The sequence below is a fragment of the Protopterus annectens genome, chromosome 10.part0, assembly GCF_019279795.1.
Source record: "Protopterus annectens isolate FY-2018-M chromosome 10.part0, PAN1.0, whole genome shotgun sequence".
NCBI lineage: Eukaryota > Metazoa > Chordata > Ceratodontiformes > Protopteridae > Protopterus > Protopterus annectens.
The window spans coordinates 704,499,809-704,527,070 of record NC_056744.1 but is presented as its reverse complement, the minus strand read 5'-3'; the positions used below and the strand labels follow the sequence as shown (position 1 = coordinate 704,527,070).

General features: G+C 39.7%; 1 protein-coding gene across 1 annotated transcript in view; it reads left to right on the top strand.

The window, feature by feature from the left end:
• LOC122814195 (cytochrome P450 2J2) overlaps positions 1-27,262 on the top strand; it is a 441,925-nt gene that overhangs the window by 252,895 nt on the left and 161,768 nt on the right. The window contains exon 7 of the mRNA XM_044086801.1: positions 12,164-12,340. Within this exon, the coding sequence (XP_043942736.1) occupies positions 12,164-12,340 (177 nt within the window). The remainder of the gene's footprint in view (positions 1-12,163; positions 12,341-27,262) is intronic.

The window sequence follows — 27,262 nt, the reverse complement described above, 5'->3', positions numbered from 1 at the left end:
CGTGTTTCCTGGTGACTCTTGACTTAAAAGATGGTTATCATCACATTTCTATTCATTCAGTCTTCAGGCCTTTCTTAAGATTTTGTGTGTCTGGATCACATTAACAGTTCTCTGCCTTAACCTTTGGACTATCCACTGTACCAAGATTGTTCACAATGTGTCTAGCTCTAGTTATACCTCTTTGCAGGCTACAAGGGAGCTCCATTTTCTGTATTTAGGTGACTTGCTTATCCTTGCAGAGCCTTTTTCAAAATGGCAGACACCTAACTTTTGGGTGAGAGATCTCTTGCACAAGTTGGAATTCCAAGACAACATTCAAAAGTTTTTCTTGACTCCCTCACACAGGACTGTGTTCTGGATTGTGTTCCTGTGATGTCATCTAGACACCTCAGTTCCAAAAGATAGTTTTCCACAGGAAAAATAGATTTTTATTCAGATCTGTTTCTAAAGATTTCCACTCAGACTTTTGTCACCGTGAGGGAATATCACAGGATTTTGGGTTTAGGGGCTCTTGGATTCTTCTTCTTTCACCTCTCAAATATACTTAGCTGTGATAATCTACCCATATAGCTAAGGCTACTGCTGCAGTGATCAATATGAAGACCACAATACAATTGTGTACATTGAATGTACATAACAGTAGATGTTCATATGATCACTGCTGCAGTAACCACTCTATCCCTACATCCCTCTTGATTTTTGGTGTGTTTTGTATTCAAAAGAGTGGAGTTTTATTTTTGTTATTCCTGGTCTTATTGCTTCATGGCTCAGCCTCCCTCTCTCCTGACAGCAAAGCTCTGAAGGGCTTTGTGCCCAAATTTGTCTTTTAGTCAGCTCAGCTTTTGCTCTTTGACAGTTTGGGTATGCGAAAGGTGCCCTGAAGCTTTGGAAGCTGGCTTGGCTGTTATATCCTTGGCAGGATATAACCCATATAGATAAAACTACTGCAGCAGTGATCATTCAAACATCTGCTGTTATGGTAACTTTAGCTTACACGACTGTACTTTCCATTACCGTACACACGAGACTAGTGAGACGAATCAATCTGTTGTTCCAAAGGGCAATGATTAACCTGCCTAGTAAAGGCACTACAGCTCTGCTCCAGGTTTCTTGAGCATAGCCAGTAGACAGGCTGTGGTTAAATAGGCTTACAAGGGAGTCAATGAGACGTTGTTCCATTCTAACAATAAAGGAGTCTCATATGTTGTCTGTGCCCATAGAGCTAGTGTTATTTGTTTTGGAAAGAGCATCTAATATTAATTTGTAATGGTAATGGGGGATGCTGATTTGATGATGTGGGAGGGAAAGCATGAAGGGGAAAGGTGGAAAGTTTAAGCTAAATTTGTCCACAAGGATATTTATACTATCTTCCAGATATGAGTGGGTAGTGCCATCATATACCAACTCAATGCAATGCATGATGTTCCTGTAATTCCTGATAAAACTGAAGACTTTGTGATTGTAACTGAGGGTAGTAGCAATATTCAAACCATATCATATATAGCTATGTTTTTCCTGATCTTTTTCCTTAGTTCTTTGTTTAATCTTTACAGTTCATTTTTACAGCAACGGGATCTTAAGTTTTTTTCCCTCTAGTTGTAGAGTTTGTGTATGCAGAACTTTCATCAAAGGGGGTTTGTTACTGAACTTCACATTTTACATGTGATAGGTAGGAACAAAGGTCTTACTGCACGAGCTTAGATGGGGATAACTACAGGTCTGGTGCATGATGTACCATATTAGTGAGAACCATGTCAAGAATTTTTGGGTTCGAGTAGACATAGGCAACAGCTGGTCTACAAAGTAGGCATTGATGATATCCAGGAGCCATTGTATGTATCTATTTCTTGCAATGCATATTTCCCACTTAATAGATAGATAGATAGATAGACAGATAGATAGCTAGACAGATCGATAGATAGATAGTAGAAATCATACAAACTGATTGTTTTCAATTTGATGTATAAGGATTCTACATTGTTAAGATAGTCTTTATGGGAAACAGGCACTATGGCACATACTGTGTAGTCAGACATGATATGAAAGATGTATGTACCAGTCTTTGCTAAGATATGTATGAGTTATAGATCATTATCTCTCTGAACTAGGTCTAGGGTGATGGGATTATGAATAAAAAAGTGATACATCAATACCAGATGTATGGCCATCCTGCCCTGATGGTCTAAAGGAGTGGTAAGAAGTAAAACTAGGTAACTTCATACCAATGGCATAGACCAATAATGCCCTGATGACAGCCCAGGTGACTCCAGTTCAAATAGCAGCTCAGTTGACAGAGTGACAAGGAGTGACATGCTGGAGCATCACAGAATATGCTCTGGTAACGCTGAGGTTCAAAGGGATGGAGGATGATTTGGAGGGGCAGAGGGAACAAGGATAGAGAAAGAGAAGTAACCACTCTAAAACAAAGGATAGACAACACCCATTGCCCACCCAGCCTACAAATATATATTGCCAGCACATAGGCAGGAAGATTCCACCATAGTAAAAATCTCCACGTGGTCAGATTAAAGTTTTTCTACCTGTCCATCCTGTCACTACCTGGTGGGGTACAGTACCCACAGTGATCTTGCTCATGGCATTGAGGCCACCTCAGTGCAGGCTTTCTTCCTCTAGGGAGGCTCGCCTAGCAAAGAGAACATCAGAGATATGCAAGAGATGGAGCTTTCGACTGATTTACTTTGGTTGGTGTAGATGGCTCAGTAATACTTGATGTGGAAGAAAAAAAAAACAGGTACACAGGGCACACAAGGAATGCTGTCACTACATCTAATCCATATTTCTGTGACTATGCAAATGTTTTTGTTTACAAAGGTTAGGAAGATATTAATGGTGGCAATCTTTTTATTTAGACTTCTACAATTTAAGAGTACCAAGTTGGTATAAGAATGATTTGGGATTGGCAGATGTAGGAGACTGAATTTGCCTAAAAATACATGAAGCCCTGTGGGAAGAGGTGCAAACAGATCTCTCAACTGTCCCTATTTTAGAAGAACATATTTTCAGGCTGATTTATAATGTCCCTATTTTTGGAGGTATGGCCCTACATTCAGGCTTGATTTATCCCGTCTCTCAATTTTCTGAATTCCCCTTATTACACTTGTTTAAAGCTGTCCGATATAGACAAAACCATACTAAATTACCAAAATCTTGGTGACACCAAAAATTTAATGAAAGATGACAAACATCTTACATCTCCCTTTTCAAAAAAAAAATAAATGACTTTGTGTGATAGAATCTAACAATAGAGTTCATTAAAGTCTACAGATTTTACGCTGTCTCTTTGGTAATGCACTTATATTTTTTGCATCATTTTTTGACACTGTTTTTAAACATGTGTTTCTGAGTAGTATCCCACATTCCTACTAGAAGTGGTAAGAGTTATGTACTACTTGGTATTCAAATATTAAGCTAATTATATCTGTAGACTTTTGGCTGGATGAACCTACTTTTCAAAGGCCTTTGTTCCTATTCTCAATGTCTACAGGTAGAGAAGTATGGGTGCAGACCATCTCTGCTAGCACTGTTAGATTCAGGACCTCCATTTTAAAGTAGTTATTAGGCATTATGCAGACTACAATGCAAAATATGTAGTGTCAGACATGTATGCATTCAGTTTCAGAGAAGGACAGTGTATTAGAAAGGAAAGATTAGTATAAAATGTGCAAAAAATACAGAAATACAGAATGTTCGTTTCTCAAGGGAAAGATACTCGACTTATTACAGAGAGGATTATGCTGCAATACAGACATTCGAGCCTATGTACAGAAGACAGGTCAAACAAAGACTATTTTAGTTTACGTTGTCCAGGACAATCAGAATATGTGTAGTAACGCTGGATACTAATCAGCACCCCAGCATTTCTACAGATTGTTATTGTTTATCACCACTGTTAATGAAGACAGTATTCAAACATTGTGAACATCTAATAAAGCCTTATTGAATGAACTACAGTGTTTGGAGAATTCATTCTGATAGTACACAAGACTTGGCCCATAAAGGAGAGACTGGCACCTGTCCAGCTTGAGTTTGGGTAATTAACAAATAAAGACTTTCGTTTCAGTCTCATTTCAGTTGTTTCCAGTTAATTCAAGTACAGTACAGTCTTATCAGTTCTTACAAGGACTATTACCCATCTTACCCTAGGCTGACATAAACTACATCCCTCTGAAATATTGTTAAAGTGAATTATCATTTGTTTGCATTGTGGCATCATTTATGTCGATGGCAAAATAGTGCACTAGACTAATTTCTTGCCAACATCAGCAGCATACTCTGAGAGCTAAACAACTTCCTTTTCATATATTCCAGATAGATACAGCACACACCATTCACACACAGATGAGCCATGGCCATGTTGAATGCATACTTTGGGTGAAGCGACTTGACTGTCCTAATAAAGATGTGAATTCTGGCATCAATGGGGAAGATAACCATCACCCTATCCATGCGGATCCTGGTGAATGATGAGTCAGTATTCAACACTATGAAGTTAACCATACCTAGGATATGGTTATGTACAGTGTCTGATGACCTATAGCAGATGGGCATGCCTCCTAGGTGACCAGTGTTTTTGTGTTAACATGAGGCATTGTTGTGTTCAGTGTAGGTGAATTGTTTGTATGGAAAATAGTAGTAGGTTGCTGATGAGGCTTTTGATGTTTTGTTAGGAATTATTTTGAACTTCAGTATATGTGAGTATTATACTGGTGCAGTTTTTGTGTGATTCATAGGTTCATAGGTAGGTACTAGGCTACTGGTCCAAGGGCCTAAGTAAGCCTAGCCAGCAAGGTTCCCTGTCTTACACCACCAAAGAAAGTTATTTTCCTGTGCCCCTGTCAAGCACAGCCAGAGAAGTGATCCCCAGGGTGTATTTCCTATTTCCCATCCACTCATCAAGATTTTTCTTGCAGAGTACTAATGAGGAACTTTGCTTGACATAGATGGGTAGCTTGTTCCAGAGTATGGGAAGTCTCTGGAACAGGAATCTATCCCTCCAGCATGTCCTGTTTATTGTAGTGACAAGGTTTAGGTCCCTAGAGCGTGTAGCTCGGAGGAATTGGGATTTATTTAGGTGCAGCATGTCCAACAGCTCTGGGTTTGACATAGTTTTATATGTTAGGCAGAGATCACCTCAGAGTAGGCGATATGCTACAGAGTAAAGCTGGAGTTTTTTGAGATGGTCAGTGTAGGGCATATGTTTGAGGCCAGTAATCCTCTTTGTGTGGTACTTCTGTGGCCTTTCCAGCTGACGCAGATGTCTTGTGAGGTACATTCCAAAAGGGGCGTTGTACTCTATAATGGGTCTAATGAGTGTCGAGTAGAGGGGAACAATGACCTCTTTTTTCCTAGATGAGGACCCTTTTGTGATGAGGTGTGCCACGTAGAAGGATTTCCTGACTACTGTGGTGATGTGATTATCAAAGGAGAGACTACTGTCCACCTGGTCCCAAGATCTCTTATCACACATGTGGCATTAAGTAGACTGCTGCCTATGTAGTAGTTCATGGGTACAGAGTTGTTACCAAAGGGGATGACAATGCAGTTTTTGGCATTGAGCTTGAGGCCATGGCTCTGACACCAGGAATCTGTCTCAGTGAGGCCCTTCTGTAGGATGTCCACATCATTTGGGGACTCGACTATGGCTCCTAGTTTGCAGTCATCTGCAAACTTCATTAGCCAAACGCCTTCTGTGTTAGCCTGTACTTCAGAGAAGTAGATATCAAACAGGAGAGGTCCCAGGACTGAACCCTGTGGTATTTCACTTGTTATTTGCTTGAAGTCAGATTTAGAGTCTGCAACTTTTACAGTGTGGGTTCTGTCAGTGAGCCAGTTGGCAACCCATCTTGTGACGTAAAGATTTATACCTAGTTTAGTGAGTTTATCTATAATTCCAGAATGGGGGATGGTGTTAAAAGCCTTGGCTAGGTCAAGATAGGCTGTGTGAACCACCTTACCCTCGTCTACACTTTGGTGACTGCTTCAAATAAGTCGATCAGGTTCAGGAGACATGATCTGCCTTTCACAAACCCGAACTGTGTGGGGTCCAGAGTTTGGAGGTTACCAATGTCTTTGTTTATGAGTTCCATGATGATACATTCCATGGCCTTACAGACCAGGTTTGTCAGGCTAATAGGGCAATAGTTCCCGGGATCAGTGGTGGCTCCCTCTTTGTGGAGTGGGATAACTGTTGCTGTGTGCCATTCAGTGGGCACAGAGCCTGATGTGAGACTATGATTGAACATGGTGCTTAGGTGGGGAGCCAGTTCGTTCTGAAGTTCGTGTAATATGCAGCCTGGGATGTTGTCCGGTCCCATGGATGCTGTGTTTTTGGCTTTAGACAGTGCAGCTTTTACCTGCGTAATTGTGATTACAGGGACTCTGCATTCTTCCTGTATAGATATGGGCCATTTAGGGAGTGAGAGGGGAGTAAAGTTAGCACTGAACCTATCGGCCAGGATGTTGCCATTAAAATTCCTGACATAGCTATAGAATGCATTGTGGTTACCCTTAAAATCAGTGGTAATTTTTTGTAGCTAGCTTTGGAGGATCTTATAAGGGATCTTAGCTTCTCAGGGAGCTCATCCACTCATGGGATTTTACCCTCTTTTGCAACAGTTTCTTCCTTCTGTTGTAGAGTTTGTTTATAGCAGGAGACCACCAGATTGGCTTCCTTTTTTTGGAGGATAGCGTCTTGGTTCTGTTCAGGATAGCACAATCCATGCACTCGTGTAAGTGCTTATATAGTGCATTTGTGTAGGATTCAGCAGTCGTAACTGTATTGTCCATCTGCATGGGTGTCATGAAGTTCACCACTTCTGTCTTAAGAAGCATGAGGTTGGATTTGGATAAATTTTTTACCATGGTTTCCTTAATGAGGGGGTGGGGGTGGGGGTGGGGGTGGATGTGAATACCTAGGGTGATTAGCTTATGGTCGGATCTGACCAACGAGGAGTTGACTTCAGGTGTGGAACACCGGTCACTCATGTTGGTAATGACTAGGTCTAGGATATTGTTGACCCTGGTGGGGGTGTTGATAAGCTGATCCAGGGCAGTGGAATTTATGAATTCCAGAAAGCGTTGGGCAAAGGAGTTGATACATGAGTAGTTTTCCCAGTTATTAGGGTGTTTGGTTGAACCCTAATATTTTCCAGTATATCAAGAAAAGAGGAGTGGGAATCCTGGGGCATGGTAGGGGATCTGTAGCAAGCTACAATTTGGATTGCAGTTTTGCCCAAAGTTAAATGCACTTGGATAACCTCAGATGAATTATGCTGAGCAACTAGCCTGGAGGTGTGGATAATCTTAATGAATATGGACATACCTCCACCTTTGGTGTTCCGTTCCAGGTTAGATGGCCGAAAAGTGTGGTATGAGTTATAGCCTGGTAATGCAGTGGTGCACTCTGGAGCCTTGAACCAGGTCTCAGTCACTACACAAATATCAATGTTCTCCATTTTAAAGAGTGCCTCTAGGGAGTGCATTTTGAGATTTAGACTTCTAGCATTGAGTAGCATTACCCTCAGTTTTTGCTTGCCTGTTCCTGTTACAGTGGTGAATTTGTCATTTGAACCTTGCCTAAAAAAGGCACTATAGTGGTGACAAGAGCCTTAGCCAGTATCTGGAATCCCAGAGGTGACAGGTGCAGGCCATCTCTGGCAAAGCATTGTGGTTGTCAACCATGTTGTCCCAGGCAGACAGATACTGGATCCCCTTAGAATGACACCAGAAGCTTAGCCAATTGTTGAAGTCAATCATTTTGTGCTTGTACTGTGGTATCATTCTGGGCGATGGCAGGATGCTACTCAGTGCTAGGTTCATGCCTGCCTGGGCTACAAGATCAGAGAGCTCTTCTATGTCTCATTTCATGTAGTCCACGGAGGTACATCTCAGGTCGTTCACACCAACATGGACAATGACAGAGTCATATTTGTGCTTGTTGTGGAGTGACCTGAGTGCATGGGGTATGTGGTGGATCCTAGCAGCTGACAGTAACCTTCTCCTTGCTTAGCCTGGTGAGTGGGACATCAGTGTGCCTGACTATAGAGTCACCTATGACTAGTGTATTGGGTACGTTATTTTGCCTTATGGGTTGTGGCTGAGTGGCACACAGAGTCTGTGGGCTATGTGTCATTTGGGTAGTGCTGGGGGGTGGAGGTTGACTGCGTTTCTGCTTTGGAGGTCTCTGTTGCTTGAGCAGATTTTTATTGAGAGCCTCCATGAATTTATTTGCATTTCTATGTGTGGATTTTGGTGGTGTAGGTTTATTGGGACTATGTGATTAGTGTGGTGTGGTGCAAGTGTTTACCGTCTCCTCTTGACTGTCAAGTTCAGTCCTGGATGGAGATTCTAACACCAAGCTGGTTATAGAGGTTTGCCTCCAGTTTAAGTAAGCATTTGCATTTCTCACATATAGAATCAGTGTTCTGTAAAAATATTGAGTTATCAAGGCACACAAGCCAGTTACTAAAGTGTCTCAAGGAACCTAGTAGTGGTAGACATGATACTAATGAATTAAAGGCAGATTTTACTCCCATGGTGTAAAGGAGTCTGATAGACAGGTGCAATGTGTATGGACGGGGGTTATAGGACTGCAGGCAGTGGGGCACAAGTATTTTGCAATCACAGTATAAAAGGACTGGTTCTGTGGAGCTGACTACTACCCTGCTGTTTATAGCAGGAAGAAGCTACAAAGGAGTCCCTTGAGTTTATTCAGCTATACTTGAACGCAATATGCTTAGGATGCTATGATGGTAAGTTTCTGTTCCTTTTGACTGTGCACTGCTTTCTTAAGACAGTGGCAAATATTACAGCTTATTGCACAACAGTAGTAGCAAAAAGGACAGTTGTGGAAAGCCTCTGTAGTAAACATTTAACAAGGCATACACAGGTTCCTATTTATCATGGGCTATTTTAGTGCTGGACGCTACAGTGATAATGAAGTATACTCCAAATGCAAAAATACCCCCCCCCCCCAAAATTGGAATGGTCAGTGCTAACAAGCTACAGTAAATGTTTGAAAAGCACACTGTAAGGTTCTATTCACTCATATGTAAAAAATGCAGACTGCTGAGAAGGTTTGCAAAATAAAAATAAAATGTTTTAGCCAGTAACACGTGTACCATAATCAAAACAAAAGTGCTTAAGTACAAGTAAAACAGTAATTTCTCAGATGGTAGTGAGATCAAAGGTAGAATAGATCAAAACCAAACAGCTCAGATATGCAACAAGAGGCAAAACCATGCAACACTGCTTGAAAAAAAGACCCAGTGCAAAAGTATTACAACCACTGTGAATACTCCGAGCAAACTACTGTTAAAAAACAAACAGGACATTGAATATCTCCCCTCTTTCACACGTTAAATATGCAGATTGATCAGGAGATTTGTGAAATAAAAATAAAATGCTTCAGTCAGCAACACTTGTGCCGCAGTTAGCTGAAAAATGCCCACGTAAAATAGTCGCTTCCTTGGTGGCTGTCAGAGAAGAAGTAGTCAGTCTCAGCAGTAAACTGGACATCTGTCCAATGAACTGTAGCTCCACTTAATCAAGGGAAAAAGCTATGCAATGCAGCTAAAAATAAACCAAACACTAAACACCACAGCCATCCAGAACACAAATTGCTAGCCAGGTAATTCAAATGCATAAATAGGATGCTGAAGATTTCCCTTTTCCACCAAGTTAAAAAAGCTGACTGTTCTGGAGGTTTGTAAACTAAAATGCTTCAGTTAACAACACTTGTAAGCAACCTGCTGAAAGTGCTCAGACACATTATAAGTAAAATAGCCACTTTCATGGTTGCACTGGAATCAAAGGTGGTTAAGATCAGCAGTAAACAGTGCAAGCATGCAGTGAGGCACAGATTCACTGGAACAAAGGTAAACTCAGGCAAACATGCCAGAAACTAAACCAAACACAAAAGCACTGCAACCTATTGGAGTACTCAGTGCTATCAGTCTACTTCAAATAGACAAACAAAACATTGAAGATTCACCTTCTCTCACAAGCTAAGAACTCAGACTGTGCAGGAATTTGTAAAATAAGAAAAAAAGTGCTATAGATTAGAACACTTGTACCACAATCATCTTAAAAGTTTCCAGTTTTAAGAAAAATGACAACATCTTTGGTAATAGTGGTTATCAAAGGTAATCTAGAGTGGCAGTAAACAGCTCAGGTGATCAGCATCATATAGCTCTGACTATACAAGGGCAAAGTCAAGCAATGCTGCTGGAAACAAACCAAGCCAGTAGTCTGCTATATGTCTAACCCCTACCATTTCATCTTTACATTGCTTTACCCTACCTGTCTCTTCCTGCTCCTTCTTCATCCCGATGACTGCATCTGGCATTCCTGTCATACACCTACTTTTTTCCTCTTAGCTGAAGCTTGCTACCCTTTGTAAGTACCAGAAACATGATTGTAGCAATGAACTGTATAATTAAGTATGCACTCTAAATACTATACACATAAATGTATAATTTACATACTTCAGTCTTCGATTTGCTTGGTTGGAATCTTAATAACAACCTCCAGGCTAAGCCTGAAAATGGTCCATGGGAATCAGTGCTTTACTGTGGTCACAAATACATAAATAAGTAAAATAAAATAAATTAACAGCAACTACACATGCATATCTTATACTTTTTTAACTATTGTTTTATGTATCCTGTATATCTGCAAATAGTAATATAGTTTACATTCTAAATGAATACAGAAGCTCATAATGGAAACTGTTTTATTGTACAATCAGGCATTTAAGTACCTAAGATCAGTCAGAAGAAGAGAGGAGCATTTTTTTAGAATACAGAAGAGTATCACACTTCCTGAGGTGTCTAAATGAGGGCCTTTACCTGTAGTACCTACCTAGCACAGGATAAACAGTGGGCATAAATGCACTAGAATCTATAGGGAAGTACCTATTTAGTCAGCTAGGTGTTGTAATTGTACATAAAAATCACACTGAAATAACATTTAGCTGTTCACCTAGTTTTGGGTTGGCATCTGACACACTAGAAATATGAATGGTCACAATATTGTCTTGCGCAGCAGATTTTGCGACTACAAGCTCCTATATATTTGCTTGCTGCTGTTTCAGAAGGCAGTAGTTGCCGATGAACTCCTGCTCCCTCCAGAGGATCTGGAGTGGCTCTCTGTACGACGTAGAAGTAGATTGACTTTCTGCAACACGGGCCGGTCTAAGGTTTTTGCAGAACAAAGCTAGTTAGGATCTACTGCTCAAGGCTTCAGCTGGCAAAAGCAGGAAAGAAGAACTGTTCCACAGTATATAAATGGTCAGTGGGCATTATCAACAGGTTCCTTGTTACGCATTTCCTAGAGTGACAGACTCCACAGTGGTGTTTCTTACATTTCTTATTTACAAAGTACCAGTGAGGTGGAATCCTAAGGTAATATGTGTAGGTCTTGAGGTTGTATCTGAAAAGTAGACATAATTTTGGTAAAAGAAATATAATGGAGGTTGTCAAGAATAACAGAATACCTGGACAAATTAGAATATGAAGCAAACATGGAGAAAGAAGAATCAGGGTACATACTGTGCAGACATAAGCATGTAAGTAAAGAAAGTAACTGAGAAGGAGGATCAGATGACAAATGAAAAATACATCATCTGTGAGGAGGATATTATACTAGTTAGGAGCTCTCTCCCTTAGGCTGTTGCTACCTTCTCCATGCTTAAAACATTCAAAAGGAGCCAGGACAGATGAAGGAGGGGCAAGAGAAACAGCCAAAAATAAATTGCTCATTCTGCTAGCTGCATCTTATCTGGACCACATGCTAATATGCATATCTACAAGTTAACTTATGTACATTCATAAGTAAATAATGCATTTTTGGTGGTATTTCAGTTAACCTGAGTGTTCTGATTTAGCTATAGAAAGGGATAGCATTTAAGGGCAAATTAAACAGAACAAAAGCAATGTCATTTTTTAAGTATGGTTCATAACAATGGAATTGATTTCGTTGCACAGACAGAAATCAAACATTTATCTCAGAAACTTATGTAACTAGTATTACAGAGGACAAGGGCATCGAATGCGCATTTATTAATTTTGTATCATTCTGTATTTGTGGCATTTCATGGGAAATTACTTTTCTGTTACTTAAATTATTTACTTTTAATATGCAGATGTATAATGCTTTCCCAAATACAATGAAGCTTCTACCTGGACCCCATAAGAAGATCTTTAGAAACTGGGAGAAAATATTGCAGTTTGTGAAGGAAAGGGTTCAAGCCCACAAAAAGGAGTGGGAGTCATCATGCAGCAGAGACTTCATTGACAGTTACCTATGTGAGATTGAAAAGGTAAGACGATTTATAAGGAAATACATTCTTTCAAATAATTTGACAAAATATTAGAATAATTTGCTTATATAACTGTCGTCACTGACATCTGTTTTGGTAGTATTTCATAGGCAGTAACAAGCGCTGGACTCAAAGATGTTTCCGTCCCTGATTTTGACTCAGATTTTAACTCTGTCCCTCTTAATCCCTCCTAAAACTACTGACTTTGGGCAGAAAGGTAGTGAATCACACTTAATGAATAATGACAATAATTAAGAGTTATAAACTTCTTTTACTTCAGAAAATGTGTATTAATTCATATGCTCTGATTCTGTCAATGTTTCAAGTTAATAGCACTAATATTTTAAAAGTGTCCCTGATTGTCCCTGTTTTTTTCTTGACTTGTCCCTGATTCTGTTGAAATTTGTCCCCAATTGGTTGAGAGGTCTGCATGACAAACAGATATCTCATAAGTTATATATGTCAATGAATGTCTACAACACGCTGATGTACCAAGGCAAAATGACAACATTTTGTTTGATGCTGATTTTCTTCATGTTATATAATAAGAAAAAATAGTCCGTTGAAAGAATATTCTGCATTTTATTTTAATAAAACTGTCTTAAAATAATTATTTGATTCAATTGTATTTCAGCTGGGATTCATAACGTTGTTTTGCAATGTTCATGCCCAACTCTAGAGTGCTATAATTAAAGTGGCCTGCAGTTCATACAATGGTGTTTTGTAGTTTGCATTAATCAGATAAAATATTTCAAAATGCAGAATTTCAGAACTGGCAGATCTGAGCCTAAAAGTTCAAATGGAGTAAAAAAAATTATGACAGATATTCTCTTTGGGAATCTTTGCTTGTCCGGTGCATATTCTATATAATCATCCTTAGCATGAAGTTTCTGCAGCTCAAAGTAAGGAACAATTATACCTAACTTTTGAAATGTCAGAACGGGAATTCTGTGTTCCAGAATTTTGAGAGATGAATAAAAGGATTAATCCTATTTTACATCACACATGGGTGCCCTGTAAGGCATAGGGCAATAAGAAAGTTGCTACTTAATAGAACATAAATAAAGATACATACAGTGCTAAATACTGCAACACAAAGCTGCATATTATACATAAGCATTATAAATCTTCAAATACTGCCACATCAGGAAGGCAGAGTGCATGCTTAATTTTAATTTATACTCAGGTGATGGAATGAAGGCATAGCATTTAATGTCACTATAATATCAGTGCTACAGGGGTGTAATGTTGTATAGTCTGGTGCTACACATCCGGCAGCCTGCATAACAGAATATGCTTCCACACAAATATAGCTTTGTCACACTGAGCAACCAAGAGCTCCTGGATTGCCAGAAAAGAGAGAATTATATTCTGTGGCACATACGTGACATTTGCTGTGTGCATTTGATCCCTACTGAAAATGTGGCTGGCCCATCACACTTGACACAAAAGTCGAGACAGCATGCTATATTCTGGCTGCAGGAATGCATTAAGTCCTACAAACATGTCCCAGTCATATTCATTCAAAAGACTGGTGGCTGCCCTCAACTGTAGTCCGCAGCATGTGGATGAGTGCAGATTCCCTCCTGATGCTTCCCCGGAATGTTGTTTGGCATACTCATTGACTGCAGGATTGTCTATAATAGCATTAAGCAGTATATACTTCCCTAAATAAAGTCCTAACCAAGTCCATATGGAGAAGAAACATGTCAACAAGCAGGCATCGTATGCTAAAACCTGCTAGATAAGTAATTTGGAATGACATTATAAAGTGTGTGTTAATCTTTCTAGGAATGCCCATAATGACAATATGTGGCAAATGAGTAAACTGTGGCAGACATTTTTCCAGAAAAAATGTCAAACCAACATCTTGTTGCTAAGTACCAATTCAGGATTTACTCTGTTCCTCACTGAATGACAAAGACAGATTAGTAATAGTCTTCATGATAAATATGCTGTGGAGCAGGAGTTCTGAAGAGCACCTGTTATTCTCACTGATGTACATACAACCATACAAATATGATGAGGAAACAGAAACCATATTAAATTTTACTGACACTGATAAAAGCATCTGACAGGGAATACATGGTACTGAAATTAGTACAAATGCAATCATATAAAAGGTATTTATTTTATTTGTATTTATTTTGCATTTGGGAAGGCTGATTTGGGTTCAGATCCCCTTTTTAGCAGAGGCCCAGGGACATAAGGTCCATATAAGTATTTACAGAAGCTATGGACAACATGCTATCATAGATGCTGTAGAAGGAGATAGTGATGTAAATGTATTTATTTGATATTTGTTTACGGGGAAAGTCCATCTGTGTGGGTTACCCATTTTCAGTGGTTGCCCGGGGAGAAAAGCTCCATGTACTACTATACAAAACAATACTAAACTACGATATAGTGAAGTAATAGAATAAGTAATAGTATGCAATAAACAATGCTAAAATATAATACAATGCGGTAGCAGAACAAGTAATAACATGCAATAAAAAATACTAAAATACAATGCAGTAGTAAAACAGGTAGAGATGATACAGGAGAGAAACATAGCTTAGCATGAATAAAAATCCAGTGGTATATAAGCATTTATACGTAATACAGTTAGATTTCTCCATTATTTACATTTGTTAGGATTGTTTGCTATCTATGATTGTCTAGTTTATAATATACATATATACATATTTACATACGGAAAGATGAGGCTGTCTTAGGTATGGGTAGATTTCTGTAGAAGGAAGATAGGAAGGAACAGAGATCATTGTTTGCAATTAGATTGATTTTTTACAGGGACAGTTGCTTGAATTAAGTAGTTGTTCTTTTAGCTTGAATATGAATTTTCTGTGATTTTTGTGCATACCGAATATGTAGTGGTAGTGTGGTTCAAAACTTGGTAACTGAATAGGAATAAAGAGATTATCCTGCAGCTTTATTTGGTGTATATTGAGTTAACAATTGTTTATCTTTGGCTTGTAGGGCTCAGTTAGGAGTATAGGTTTGAAGTACATAGTTTATGGAAGGGCATTTTTCTGGATTATAGAATATTTTGTGGGCGATGGTTAGTTGCTGGTGGTTGAGTTCTTGGTATAGAATCAGCCAGTTAAGAAAAGTAAGGGCAGCACAGTGATGTTGATGGAATGGCAAACCTGTTGTAAATTTGGCACTTTTATTGTAACAGGATTCAAGTTTGTTTGCTAATGTGATTTGCAGGTTGATTATTATAGGAACACCGTATAGTAAGGAGGGTAAGAGGCATGTCGATGCTAGTGTTCTTTTAGTGGTTAGGGTCATAACATTTTTGTGGCTATATAGCAGTCCCAGCTTTTGATGTGTTTTTTTAATGGTATTTTAGATATGCAGATCAAAGGTTAGTTTGTTATCTATAGTAACCCCTAGTAGTTTGGCGTGGGGAACAAGTTCTATTTCTGTATTATTCAGGGAATATATTTTAAAGTCAGAGGGGTATGATTTAGATGTCAAGAGAACTAATTTAGTTTTGTTAGGGTTTATGAGAAGATTTGCATTATTGAGCCAGGTATCAATGGAAGTGAAAGCAGCTTGTGTTATTTGCTTTAATTCGGGTAAAAGTATTTGCAGAGGATATGATGGTTGAATCGTCTGCATATTGAATAATGCAATTTTGGCAGGAGGCAGTGTGAAGGCTATTTATAAAGATGTAAAAAAGAAGGGGTCTGAAGATAGATTCCTGTGGGACACCTGTTTTGTTGGGGGAGATACGGTAAATGAGAGATTGACAATTTTACAAGTTGCTAGCTTGAGAACCATTGTATAGAAGAGTTAGTAAACCTTAGATTACATAGTTCCTGCAAATGTTTTTGGTGTGACACCATAGCAAATGCTTTTGATAGATCTAAGAATATTGATGATGTTGGTTGTCCTAAATCCCTAGATCTGTTAATTGTATCAGTAAATGATGTTAGGACAGTTGCTGTACTGTGTGATGGTCTAAAACCATGTTGGGTGGGTGGGTTTGTTAAAAATATGGTAGTCAAGGAGTTGCATATGTATACATTTTTCCAAAATTTTGGAGAGGGGACAAGACAGAGATGGGACGATAGTTGGTCAGTTCATTTGACTTTCCTCCTTTATATAATGGGGCAACAAATAATTACTTCCAAATTAATGGGACATAAGATTCTAAGATAGATCTGTTTATGAGAATGCTAACTGGGTGGGCTATATTGTCAGCTGCAAGTCTTAACTATTCCGATGGGGATTGTCAGCAGAGAGGGAGCTGGGTTTTATCTTTTGTAGAAGTTGCTTTATATAGTTTATGGGAACTGGTTGCAATGTAAGGGATGTTAATTCTGGAGGTGGAGTTGGAAAAATTTGGAAAGAGAATGTAGAGAAAGGGATTGATTGGAGTTAGTATTTTGAGGCATTTGTGTAGGTTAATATTTGCAGAGTTTATAGTGCCTGATTTGCTAGGATTATTAAACAAATTTTCTGTACTTTTTATGAAATGTGTATTAAACATTTTGGCTATCTGTGGTGGGGATTTGACCAAGTCTGGTGCAAGATTTTGCTTTGTACCTGGGGTGAGCAGTGTTGAAATAGTGGACCAAAACTTTTTAGGGTTATTTTTGTGGTCAGATAATTTCTGAGAAAAATAATGCTTCTTATCTAGATTATACATTTCTTTCCCTGGTTATGTAGTTGCCTATAATTTTGCAGGGATAAATTATTTTTGTTTCTTTGGAATTCTTTCCAGGCTTTGTCCCTTTCTTGTAGAAATGAATGCATGGTTGACTTTGGTTCACTTTGTTTGAAGTGGGGCAAGGCTATTAAGGATATCCAAGGATAATTGGTTGAAGTAGTTAACTGCAACATCTGGGGGTAGTGTCTTTACTATTGTCCTGTTAATTTAAAAGTATTAAGAAAGAGAGTTTGATTACATTTGGATAGGTTGTGCTATGTTTTGTACTGATGAGTTCTAGGCTGATGGGTAATAGTGGCTGCATGGTGGTAAGTGATCACTTAATATGTCCAGAAGGGTGCCTGAGATGAAGTAGTTTTTAGCTTCAGAGATGAAGATCCAATCTAGAATAGAGTTTTGATTACTACTTTTATGAATTCTACTCAGGGTTGTAATTAGTTGCGTGAACCCTGATAAATTAAGACTGTTAAGGAGAAAGTTAGAGATAAAATTTTGCCAATTGATATTTACATCACCCATGAGGGTTTCATTACATATATTTTGGGATGTCCAGGACTTGTAGTCAGGTTTTGGCTAAGGGAAAATGCATAAGCCAATAATACATAATAGTTTATTATTGTTTAGCTTTAAGAAGGCAATGAGAATTTCAGCATTGTTGAATGTTTGGATGGCTTTATTGTACGGGATAATAGTATATGAAGATGGGTAAATTAGAGCTAACGCCACCTGCTTTTTTATTGGTTCTATCAGGCCTTACGATACTATATCCAGATTGAAGTAGTTCTGTATCTTGGATATTAGGTTTTAACCAAGTTTCAGTAATAGCAGTATGTCAGGATTATATTGTGCTAGCCACACATGGAGGTCTGTTATTTTGTTACACATGCTCCGTATGCTTAGTGTAACTAAGAATAATGAGTTAGGGATGAGTTTATTATTTTTTTATGTGGTAGAAGTTAGGGATGAGTTTATTATTTTTTTATGTGCTAGAGAGGCAGTGCTGGATTTAGGTAAATATCCCCACACTGAGATAGGAATGAGGTTATGGAGTAAAAGTACATCATAATTACAGGTGGTACATTTGGTTTCATCTTGGATAGTTATATTTGCTTTTGACGAAGTAATGTAAAATTTTGTACTTCGTAAGGTGGAGAATATTTGGGTTCAGTAGGTTGTATGATATGTCAGAGTAGTAATGTGTCTGTGAAAGTGGCTAATGGATGTGTCTGAGCTTATGGTGGTTATGATGTTTTGGTTTGCATTAGGATAACAAGACTTAGTTTAAGACAAAGTAGGCTTAAAATATAAATGTAAGGGTTTAACACATTGAGAGTAAAGTTTGAGAGGGTAATGGAGAAAGGAAGCCATGTTAGGCTTTTATAGAAATGAGGTAGTGGTATATGGTGGGTAGTAAGGTATTAGCTATATGTGTATATGTATAATTAGATTAATTAGGGAGGACGTATAGCAGTAATGAGCGAGTGAATGTGGCTGGTTTAAATAATAGAGAGGGATGAGTTATGGTTAGTATAAATATAATTGAAGAGGGCCTGGGTGGGAATGGGAGTAGGGTAGGGGAGCAAAGTAAGCCTGAGCACAGCGAAGAGCAAATGGAGCAGGTAGGAACCAGGTCAGCTAGGCAGCATCTGCAAGAACCAATAAGGAGTAATAGAGTTTCACTCACACTCAGTCATTGATGAGTAGAGTTAATTTTGAAACACCTATTCAGTATTTGTGGGTTTTTTGTTTTTTTTTTTGTTTTAGTTATGGACATCAACTAGAACAAGCAAAATGGCAAATAAAAAAATGCATTTATGTGACTCCTTTTGTTTTAAATAGTTTTACAGTCCTGACATAAACACTATAGTGAGAAATGTGGGTGAGGTAAATGGGAGTGTCCAATATGAGAGTCCCAGCTTAGTGTGCTCGCCACTTAACGGAGATTACATTAGAGATAAGGATTTGCCTAATTATAAAATTGCATTATAAATGGATGTACTTTATGTTCCTGGCAAAAGGATCACTATAGAGAGGTCTGAAGTTTAATTTTGTATTTTTAGCTGAGGTGAAGGGGAGCACTTGCCATACAGTAGAAATAAGGGCTGCCATGTAAGACTGTAACGAAGGACAGAGAAGGATACGTTTTAAAAGAACACAGTAGGGTTAAATACTGCTAGCTAGTAATGTTTCAACACAATAAAACTCTTCTGCTTTTTTTAAATGCGTATACAGCTTTTACAAGTACAGTGTCCTGTGCTGTATCTTTAACTAAAACGGAAGTTATAGTAAGCAGAGTAGTGAAGGACTACATTAGCAAAGAGGTCAGAGGAGACAGATCAACAAAGCTTCTGTATATAAACAATATAGCATTATAGGCAGACTTTCAGCAGGAACTTCAGCCAAGCATAGGAGAATGTAAAGCAAAACTGAAGGTACACGGGATAAAGCTGAGTACAGATAAGACAGTATCTGTACTCAGCTTCATCCTATGTGCCTTCAGTTTTGCTTTTCACTCCCCTATCCTTGTCTGAAGTTCCTGCTGAAAGTCTGCCTATAATGTTACATTGTTTATATACAGAACCTTTGTTGAGCTGTCTCTTCTGACCTGTTTGCTAATGTAGTCCTTCACCAGTATGAATAGCAGTGGGCTCAGAGCTGAACCCTGGTGCACACTCACTCCCAATGGGAATCCCTGTATGAGATTGAACACTGTGTGTACTTGAGTCATTGGATTCTTGACATAGCTTGCACAAACTCTACCAATGTTTCTGGGTCTTCAAACCACTTCAATACTGTTCAAATCAGCTTTATTGGGATCTTGTCATATGCTTTCTCCAAGTCTAGGAATGCCCAGTTAGACTCTTTCCTCATCTTTAGCTCCTTTTCAACTATCCGTATCATTCCAAACACTGTGTCATTTGTGCTGCAGCCTGATCTGAATCCAAACTGCTTATCTCCCATCTTCCTTTCTACTACTCTGTTTTTTTTTTGTTTCTCAATCACTCTGTCCAGAATTTTCATGTAGAGTGACAGGAATTTCTTACCTCTGTACTGCACACAGTTGTGGCTGTCCTCCTTGTTCTTGTACACACTAGCACTAGTATACTTATTCTCCATTCATCTGGGAAGAAAATCAGCACCTTCAAATTTCAGATGAAGGTTCTCCAGGAAAGAGTGGTCGTCTCTCTATAGATAAGTATGAAGCAACTTCCTCGGGTGGATAAGCGTAAGCTTCTTGAGATCCTTTTCACAAATGATAGTAGACAGGATTGGGATTTTGACCAGCTGATGGGTGTAACAGCAACAGTATTACAGGCATTCTACCAGACTGTGGTGGTGAGGGCAGAAGTGACCCATAGTATGAAGTTCTCAGTTTATCATTCAGTGTATATCCCATTCCTCACCTAGAGCTATGTACCTTGGGTAGTGACTGAAAGAAGATCACTGATCTAAGTTACAGTAATCAGGTTCTTTGCAAGGTATAGTAGCTCATTTTCTATGACAGGAGTTCATCAATCAAGGAAGATCCTGCAGTACAGTCTCTGCTTCTGTGCATTAAGACAAGTCAGTGGAAGACCTCCCATTGGAGGTATACCAGGCATGACATGCTAGTAGTTGTCCCTGGGGCACACCAAGGGTATGTTGGAGGAATCATCTCTCAGCTTGTGAAGGATAACATAGGGATCCAAATGAATGAGTTAGAGACTTATGCAGGGGATATGGAAGTCTGGTCTACCCTGGTCACTGCACAATTGGCAGAATAAGCAGTTTAGAAAATGCATGGATGGGTGAATGGATGGATGGATGGATGGATGTTCTATGATAATTTTTTAAATGCACTGCTTGTATGCCAGACACCGAATGCCCCACGTGAATATTTAGCCATATAGATAACACAATCAGTAATATGCATGATTAAATGTTACAACAAGCAGTTTATCTGTAGTAATCAATCCAAAACATTTAGTTTCTAAAACTCAGGTCACTACACAGAGTGCAGTTACAAGATGTTATACTTAAAAAGTAAAAAATGCCAAACCAGATGTTTAAATGAACAGTTTGAATGCTTTCATTCCTCTTAGTAGGAGAACTTCATCAGAAACATGGCAGCCATTTTATTATAAGGTTTAAATAGCCTCAAAGGCACCAAAACTGTAAGCATTTAATGGTACACACATTCAAAAAAACTTGCAAACTTATAAAATATGCATACCAAAAACATCACAATAAAAACCCTAAAGTTAAAAATACTAATCAATACATTTAATAAGTCTCAAAATGTTAAAATATTGTTACAAATATAAAAAAATCAAGCAATATAATCAGATGAAACACAGTTAGATAAAGTAATTATACTTCAGCAGCTTTGATTTTTAACATAAGCTTAATGGAAATAACATCATTAATGCCTGGTGGGTTACAGGCATTAAGTAACAATTGCCAGAAAATTTTTCTTTGTTCAAGAATTACTTCTCAGAAACCCCTCTATTACTAGGTGTAACTTTTTCAAGAATACTAAATGCAAACTTTGTAAAACCATGACATATAACTGAGTGTGTGTATATAAGGCATTAGCTACAAGCCCTTTACTGATCGCATAATTGTGCTGGTAAATTCTATTCCACAAAGGTCTTACTGTCTTGCTGATGTAAAATGCTGGGGAAGAGGAACAAAAAGCAATGTATACTACCACCTTAGTAGTACAATTATAATGTCCCTTCACTAAAAGCAATCTGGAGTAGCCAGACAGTTAGAAATATGTCCCCTGTAAACAAAATCTACATTGCTTACATGTCCCACAACATTTCATGCCCCAATTCTTATTTGATATATTTTGTATGTTGTTTTATTTTTCAAAAATAGCCTTTAAATTATTAGTGTTCTTGTATGCAAATTTTGGCTGCCGCCCCAACTGGTCAAGCAGTCCAAAAGCACCAAATACTGTCATCCAGTGGCATTCAATAACTTTTTAGAGAAGAAATTCCAGCATTATATTGAATAACAAAAGCTTCAGTTGAATCAGTACTCTTAGTGTTCCTGTTAGCAGTCAAATCCTTGGGACAGCTCAGTAAGGGACCATATTTTTATGTCTAACTTCAAGAATCCCCCAACAACGTAAAGGGGTACAAGGGGTACCCACGATCAATGAACAAAGTACAGAGTTTATCAATCTCTTGATTAAAAACAAAATCATCTGAAATCAACCTATTGAGTGTAATGAGTATTCTGGTTTAAAAGCCCATTTTTGTGCTTGTTTCCCACCTTTCCTGTAACTAGTCTAGTCCAGATACAGATTTGCTTAGCCTTCTAGCTTGTCAGTGGGAGTGGTAAGCACTAGGTAGCCTATCTACCACAAGAGGAGTGGTTTCTGGCCCAGAAATTGTAGTTTATTGGCCGTTTGGGCAGTTTTTCTATCTCTTTCAGCTTTCTGGCCTAAAAGACCGCATTTGCACTCTTGCCATCTTTCCTGTAACTAGTCTAGTCCAGATACAGATTTGCTGTATCCAGGACTGTATGTAAGCTTCTGAGCCCCCCAAGCTTTTCTGTATTAGAGGGAAGCCTTCTAGCTTATCAGTGGGAGTGGTAAGCACTAGGTAGCCTATCTACCACAAGAGGAGTGGTTTCTGGCCCAGGAATTGTAGTTTATTGGCCGTTTGGGAAGTTTTTCCATCACTTTCAACTTTTTGGTTTAAAAGCTCATGTTTGCACTTGTTACTTGCCTTTACTGTAACTAGTCTAGTCCAGATACAGATTTACTGTATGCAGGACTGTTTGTAAGCTTCTGAGCAGTGCCAAAGTCTGCTCTTCAATTTCTCCCTTAGATCTGCTAGTTCTCGCCTCTACTGCACTTTTACTAGCTTCTTAGTCTAGCACTTTACCAGACTTCTTCTAGCAATTATTATAGCACACAAAAGTGCTACCAGCACAAAACATTCTACAAGAAACAGCTCCAGTACTTATTATTAATGCCCACCCCTCCAGGCATGTCTAAAGGTCAGTTCCCTGTGTTTTCTCCTATTAACCTGGTGAACTTGGGCATCCTGAGGCAATGTAGCAACTGCCTCATGTACACCGACAACCCTCTCCTCTTACCTCCCAACACTCAGACTTGCGAGAGGTGTACTTATATATCAAAATTGGAAGCCATGCACTCTCCAGCCAAGACCGGAATAGCTGGTCAAGAGGAGAAGGTCAACACTTGCACCACACCACATGGAACACACAGCCCTCCAGAACACACACCAGCACTGCCTTCACATAAAAACACAAACCACGCACCCACCTTCGTGGAGGCTCTTAATAAAAATCTACCCAAACAGCAGAGACCTCCAAGACAGAAACGCACTCGACCACACTAATCCCGTGACACATAACTCTCCTAAACAGTGTGCCACTCAACCAAAGCCCCTAAGGCAAAACAGCATGCCCAACACACTAGTCATAGGTGACTCGATAGTGAGGCACACTGATGTCCCACTCACTAGGTTGAATAAGGAGAAAGTAACAGTCATCTGCCTGTCAGGTGCCAGGATCTGCCACATAACACATGCACTCAGGTCCCTCAACAACAGGTACAAATATGACTCTGTCATTGTACATCTGGGTGTGAATGACCTGAGATGTACATCCCTGGAGTCCATGAAAAGAGACATGGAGGAGCTCTTGGATTATGTAGCCCAGGTGGGTATGACCATAGCCCTAGCATCCTACCATCACCCAGAATGATACCACAGTACAAGCAGAAAATGACTGAGTTCAACAATTGGCTAAGTTTCTGGTATCATTCTAAGGGGATCCAGTATCTGTCTGCCTGGGATGACATGATTGACAGACCTTGATGCTTTGTCAGAGACAGCCCCCATCTGTCACCCCTGGGCTTCCGGATACTGGCCAAGGCTCTTGCCACCCCTATAGTGCCTTTTTTCGGTGGTGCTCCAAAGACCAAATTACCACTGTAACAGCTACAAACAAATGAATCTGAGGGTCATGCTGCTCAACGCTAGAAGTCTAAATCTCAAAATGCATTCGCTCAAAGCACTCCTTGAAATGGAGAACATCGACATTTGTTTTGTAACAGAGATCTGGTTCAAGGCAGTAGAAAGCACCACTGCACAACTAAGCTATAACTCATTCCACACCTTTCGGCCCCAGAACTTGGACCGAAGCTCTAAAGCCGGTGGTGTTTCCATATTCATAAAGGATGCACACACCTCCAGACTGGTAGCTCAACATAACACATCAGAGATACGTCAGGTGCAGCTAACATTGGGTAAGACAGCGATTCAGGTTGTAGCCTGCTATAGGTCCCCAACCATGTCCCAAGACTCACACTCCACGTTCCTCAGCACTCTGGAAAATATTAGGGTCAACCTAACACTCTCACACTGGGCAACTTCAATTACCCTTCCATTAACTGGGAAAACTAATCATGTACCAATACACTTGCCCAACATTTCCTGGAATTCATTAATTCCAATGCCCTAGACCAGCTTGTTCTTACCCCCATTAGAGGTAGCAACATCCTTAACCTGGTCATTACTAACATGGGCGACTGTTGCTCTACACCAGTAGTCAACTCCTCCCTGGTTAGATCCGACCATAAACTAATCACCTTGGAAATCCACATCCCTCCTACCCTCCTGCAAAGGAGCCACCATGAAAAACTTCTCCAAACCTAACTTTGGGCTCCTAAAAACAGACATGGCTAACTTCATGGCACCCATGCAAATGGAGAATAGTTGCATGACTGCAAAATCACACACCAATGCACTGTACGAATACATACACAAATGCATGGCTCTCACCATACCCAGTAGAACCAAGATGCTCTCCTCCAAAAAAAGGATGCCAATCTGGTGGTCCCCTGCCATAAACAAACTCTACAACAGAAGGAGGAAACTGATGTGGAATAAGGTGAAGTCCCACGACTGGAAAAACCCATTTATCAGGCTCAATAAAAAGTTGAGATCCCTCATTAAATCCTCTAAAGCTAGCTATGAAAACAGAATTGCACCAGACAGCAAAGACAACCACAAGGTCTTCTATAGTTATGTAAATTACCTCCATGACAATACCCAGATTTGCTCTGAGCTACTGCACAATGGTACCGCCTATACCGAGCCAACAGATATGGCCAATATACTGGCCAACAGATTCAGTGTCAGCTTTACCCCTCTCTCCCCCCAAAGGACAAATCACAATACCAGTAGATTGCAAGGCACCCAGTATTACTGCTGCACAAGTTAAAACAGCCCTGTCCAAGGCCAAGAATACAGCTTCTATGGTACCTGCCAATATCCCTGGCTATGTTTTACATGAACTACAGAGCGAACTGGCACCTCACCTGTGTGCCCTGTTCAGTCACAGCTTCACCTCAGGCTTTGTCCCTGCCAAATGGTGCACTGCTACAGTCATCCCTCTCCACAAAGGAGGAGCAACTACAGGCCTTGTGAACTATCACCCCATTAGCCTGATGAGTCTGATATGCAAAGCTGTGGAATGCATCATCATGGACCTAATAAACAAGGATATAGGGAATCTCCAAACTCTGGATCCCACACAGTTTGGTTTTGTGAAGGGTAGATCATGCTTGCTCAACTAGGTCGACTTCTTTGAGTCAGTCAAAAGAGCTGTGGATGAAGGCAAGGTGGTTCATACAGCCTACCTTGATCTGGCCAAGGCCTTTGATACCATTCCCCACTCAGGAATCATAGAAAAACTCACTAAGCTAGGTATCAACCCCTATATCACTAGGTGGGTTGCAAACTGGCTCACAGAAAGAACCCACAATGTGAAAGTAGCTGACTCCAAGTCAGACTGATGACCAGTCATGAGTGAAGTCCTACAGGGTTCGGTCCTGGGTCTTCTCTTGTTTGGTATCTACTTCTCTGAAGTCCAGGCCAACAAGAAGGGACTCTGGCTGACAAAGTTCACAGACAATTGCAAGCTGGGAGCTATTATTAGCTCCCCAAATGTTGTTGACATCCTATAGAAAGGCCTCACTGAGACCAATAACTGGTGTCAGAACCATGGCCTTAAGTTCAATGCCAAATAATGTGTCGTCATCCCTTTTGGGAAAAACTCGGTTCCCATGAATTACCACATCAATTGTAATCCACTGAACAGAGAAGGCATTATAAGAGATCTGAGAACACAGGTTAACAGCAACTTCTCTTTTGGCCACCACATTGCCATTGTGGTCAGAAAGTCCTTCTATGTGGCACATCTCATTACTAAGGGTTTTGCATCCAGGAAGAAAGAGGTCATTGTCTCCCTCTACTCTTCCCTCATTAGGCCAGTCATCAAGTACAATGCCTCATTTGGCATGTGCCTCACTAGATACCTGCAACAACTGGAGAGGCCTTAAACACTTGCCCTATATGGACAGACTCAAAAAACCCCAACTGTTCTCTGTCTCATATCGCCTACATAGAGGCGATCTCTGCTTGACTTACAAAGCCATGTCTGACCCAGCTCTGTTAGAAATGCTATATCTAAAGAAATCCCAATCCCTCCACACCACATGCTCCAGAGACCTCAACCTCATTACTACAATCAATAGAATGTGCTGGAGGGACAGGTTCATAATACAGAGACTGCCCATGCTATGGAATAGACTTCCCATACATGTCAAACAGAGCACCTCACTGGCCCTCTTCAAGAGAAATCTTGATGAGTGGATGGGAAATAGAAAATTCACCCCAGGGATCACTCCAGTGGCTCTACTCAACAGATGCACTGGGAACTAAGGTCAGGTGGCACAATGCCAGGGTAATCCTATTGGCTAGGCTTGTAAAGGCTCCAGGGCCATTAGCTTAGTATACACCTATGAACCTATGAACCTATAAGCTGTCCTTTAACAATTTTTTTTTGCCACCAAGGGTGCTGACTGGTAAAATGTAAAAAGGTGTTTGAAAAAGTTTCCCTTTCTAAATAACCTAGACTCATACCTCCCTTCAGACAAATTTTTGTATAGAGTAATGTCTAGATAGTTTATAGAACTATCTCTGGTCTGACAGGAAAATTACAGGAAATCAGTATAACAGTTCAAAAAGTCAAGAAATTCTTGCAGCTCAGTGAGGTTTCCTTTCCATAGCATAAATATATCATCCAGGTACTTCATATAACCTCCTATAAGCCACGGTAGTGCAACGGTAGAGTTGTCGCCTCACAGCAAGAGGTTCTCCCGTTTGATTCTTGGCTGGAGCACCTTCTGTGTGGAGTCTGCATGTCCTCCCTGT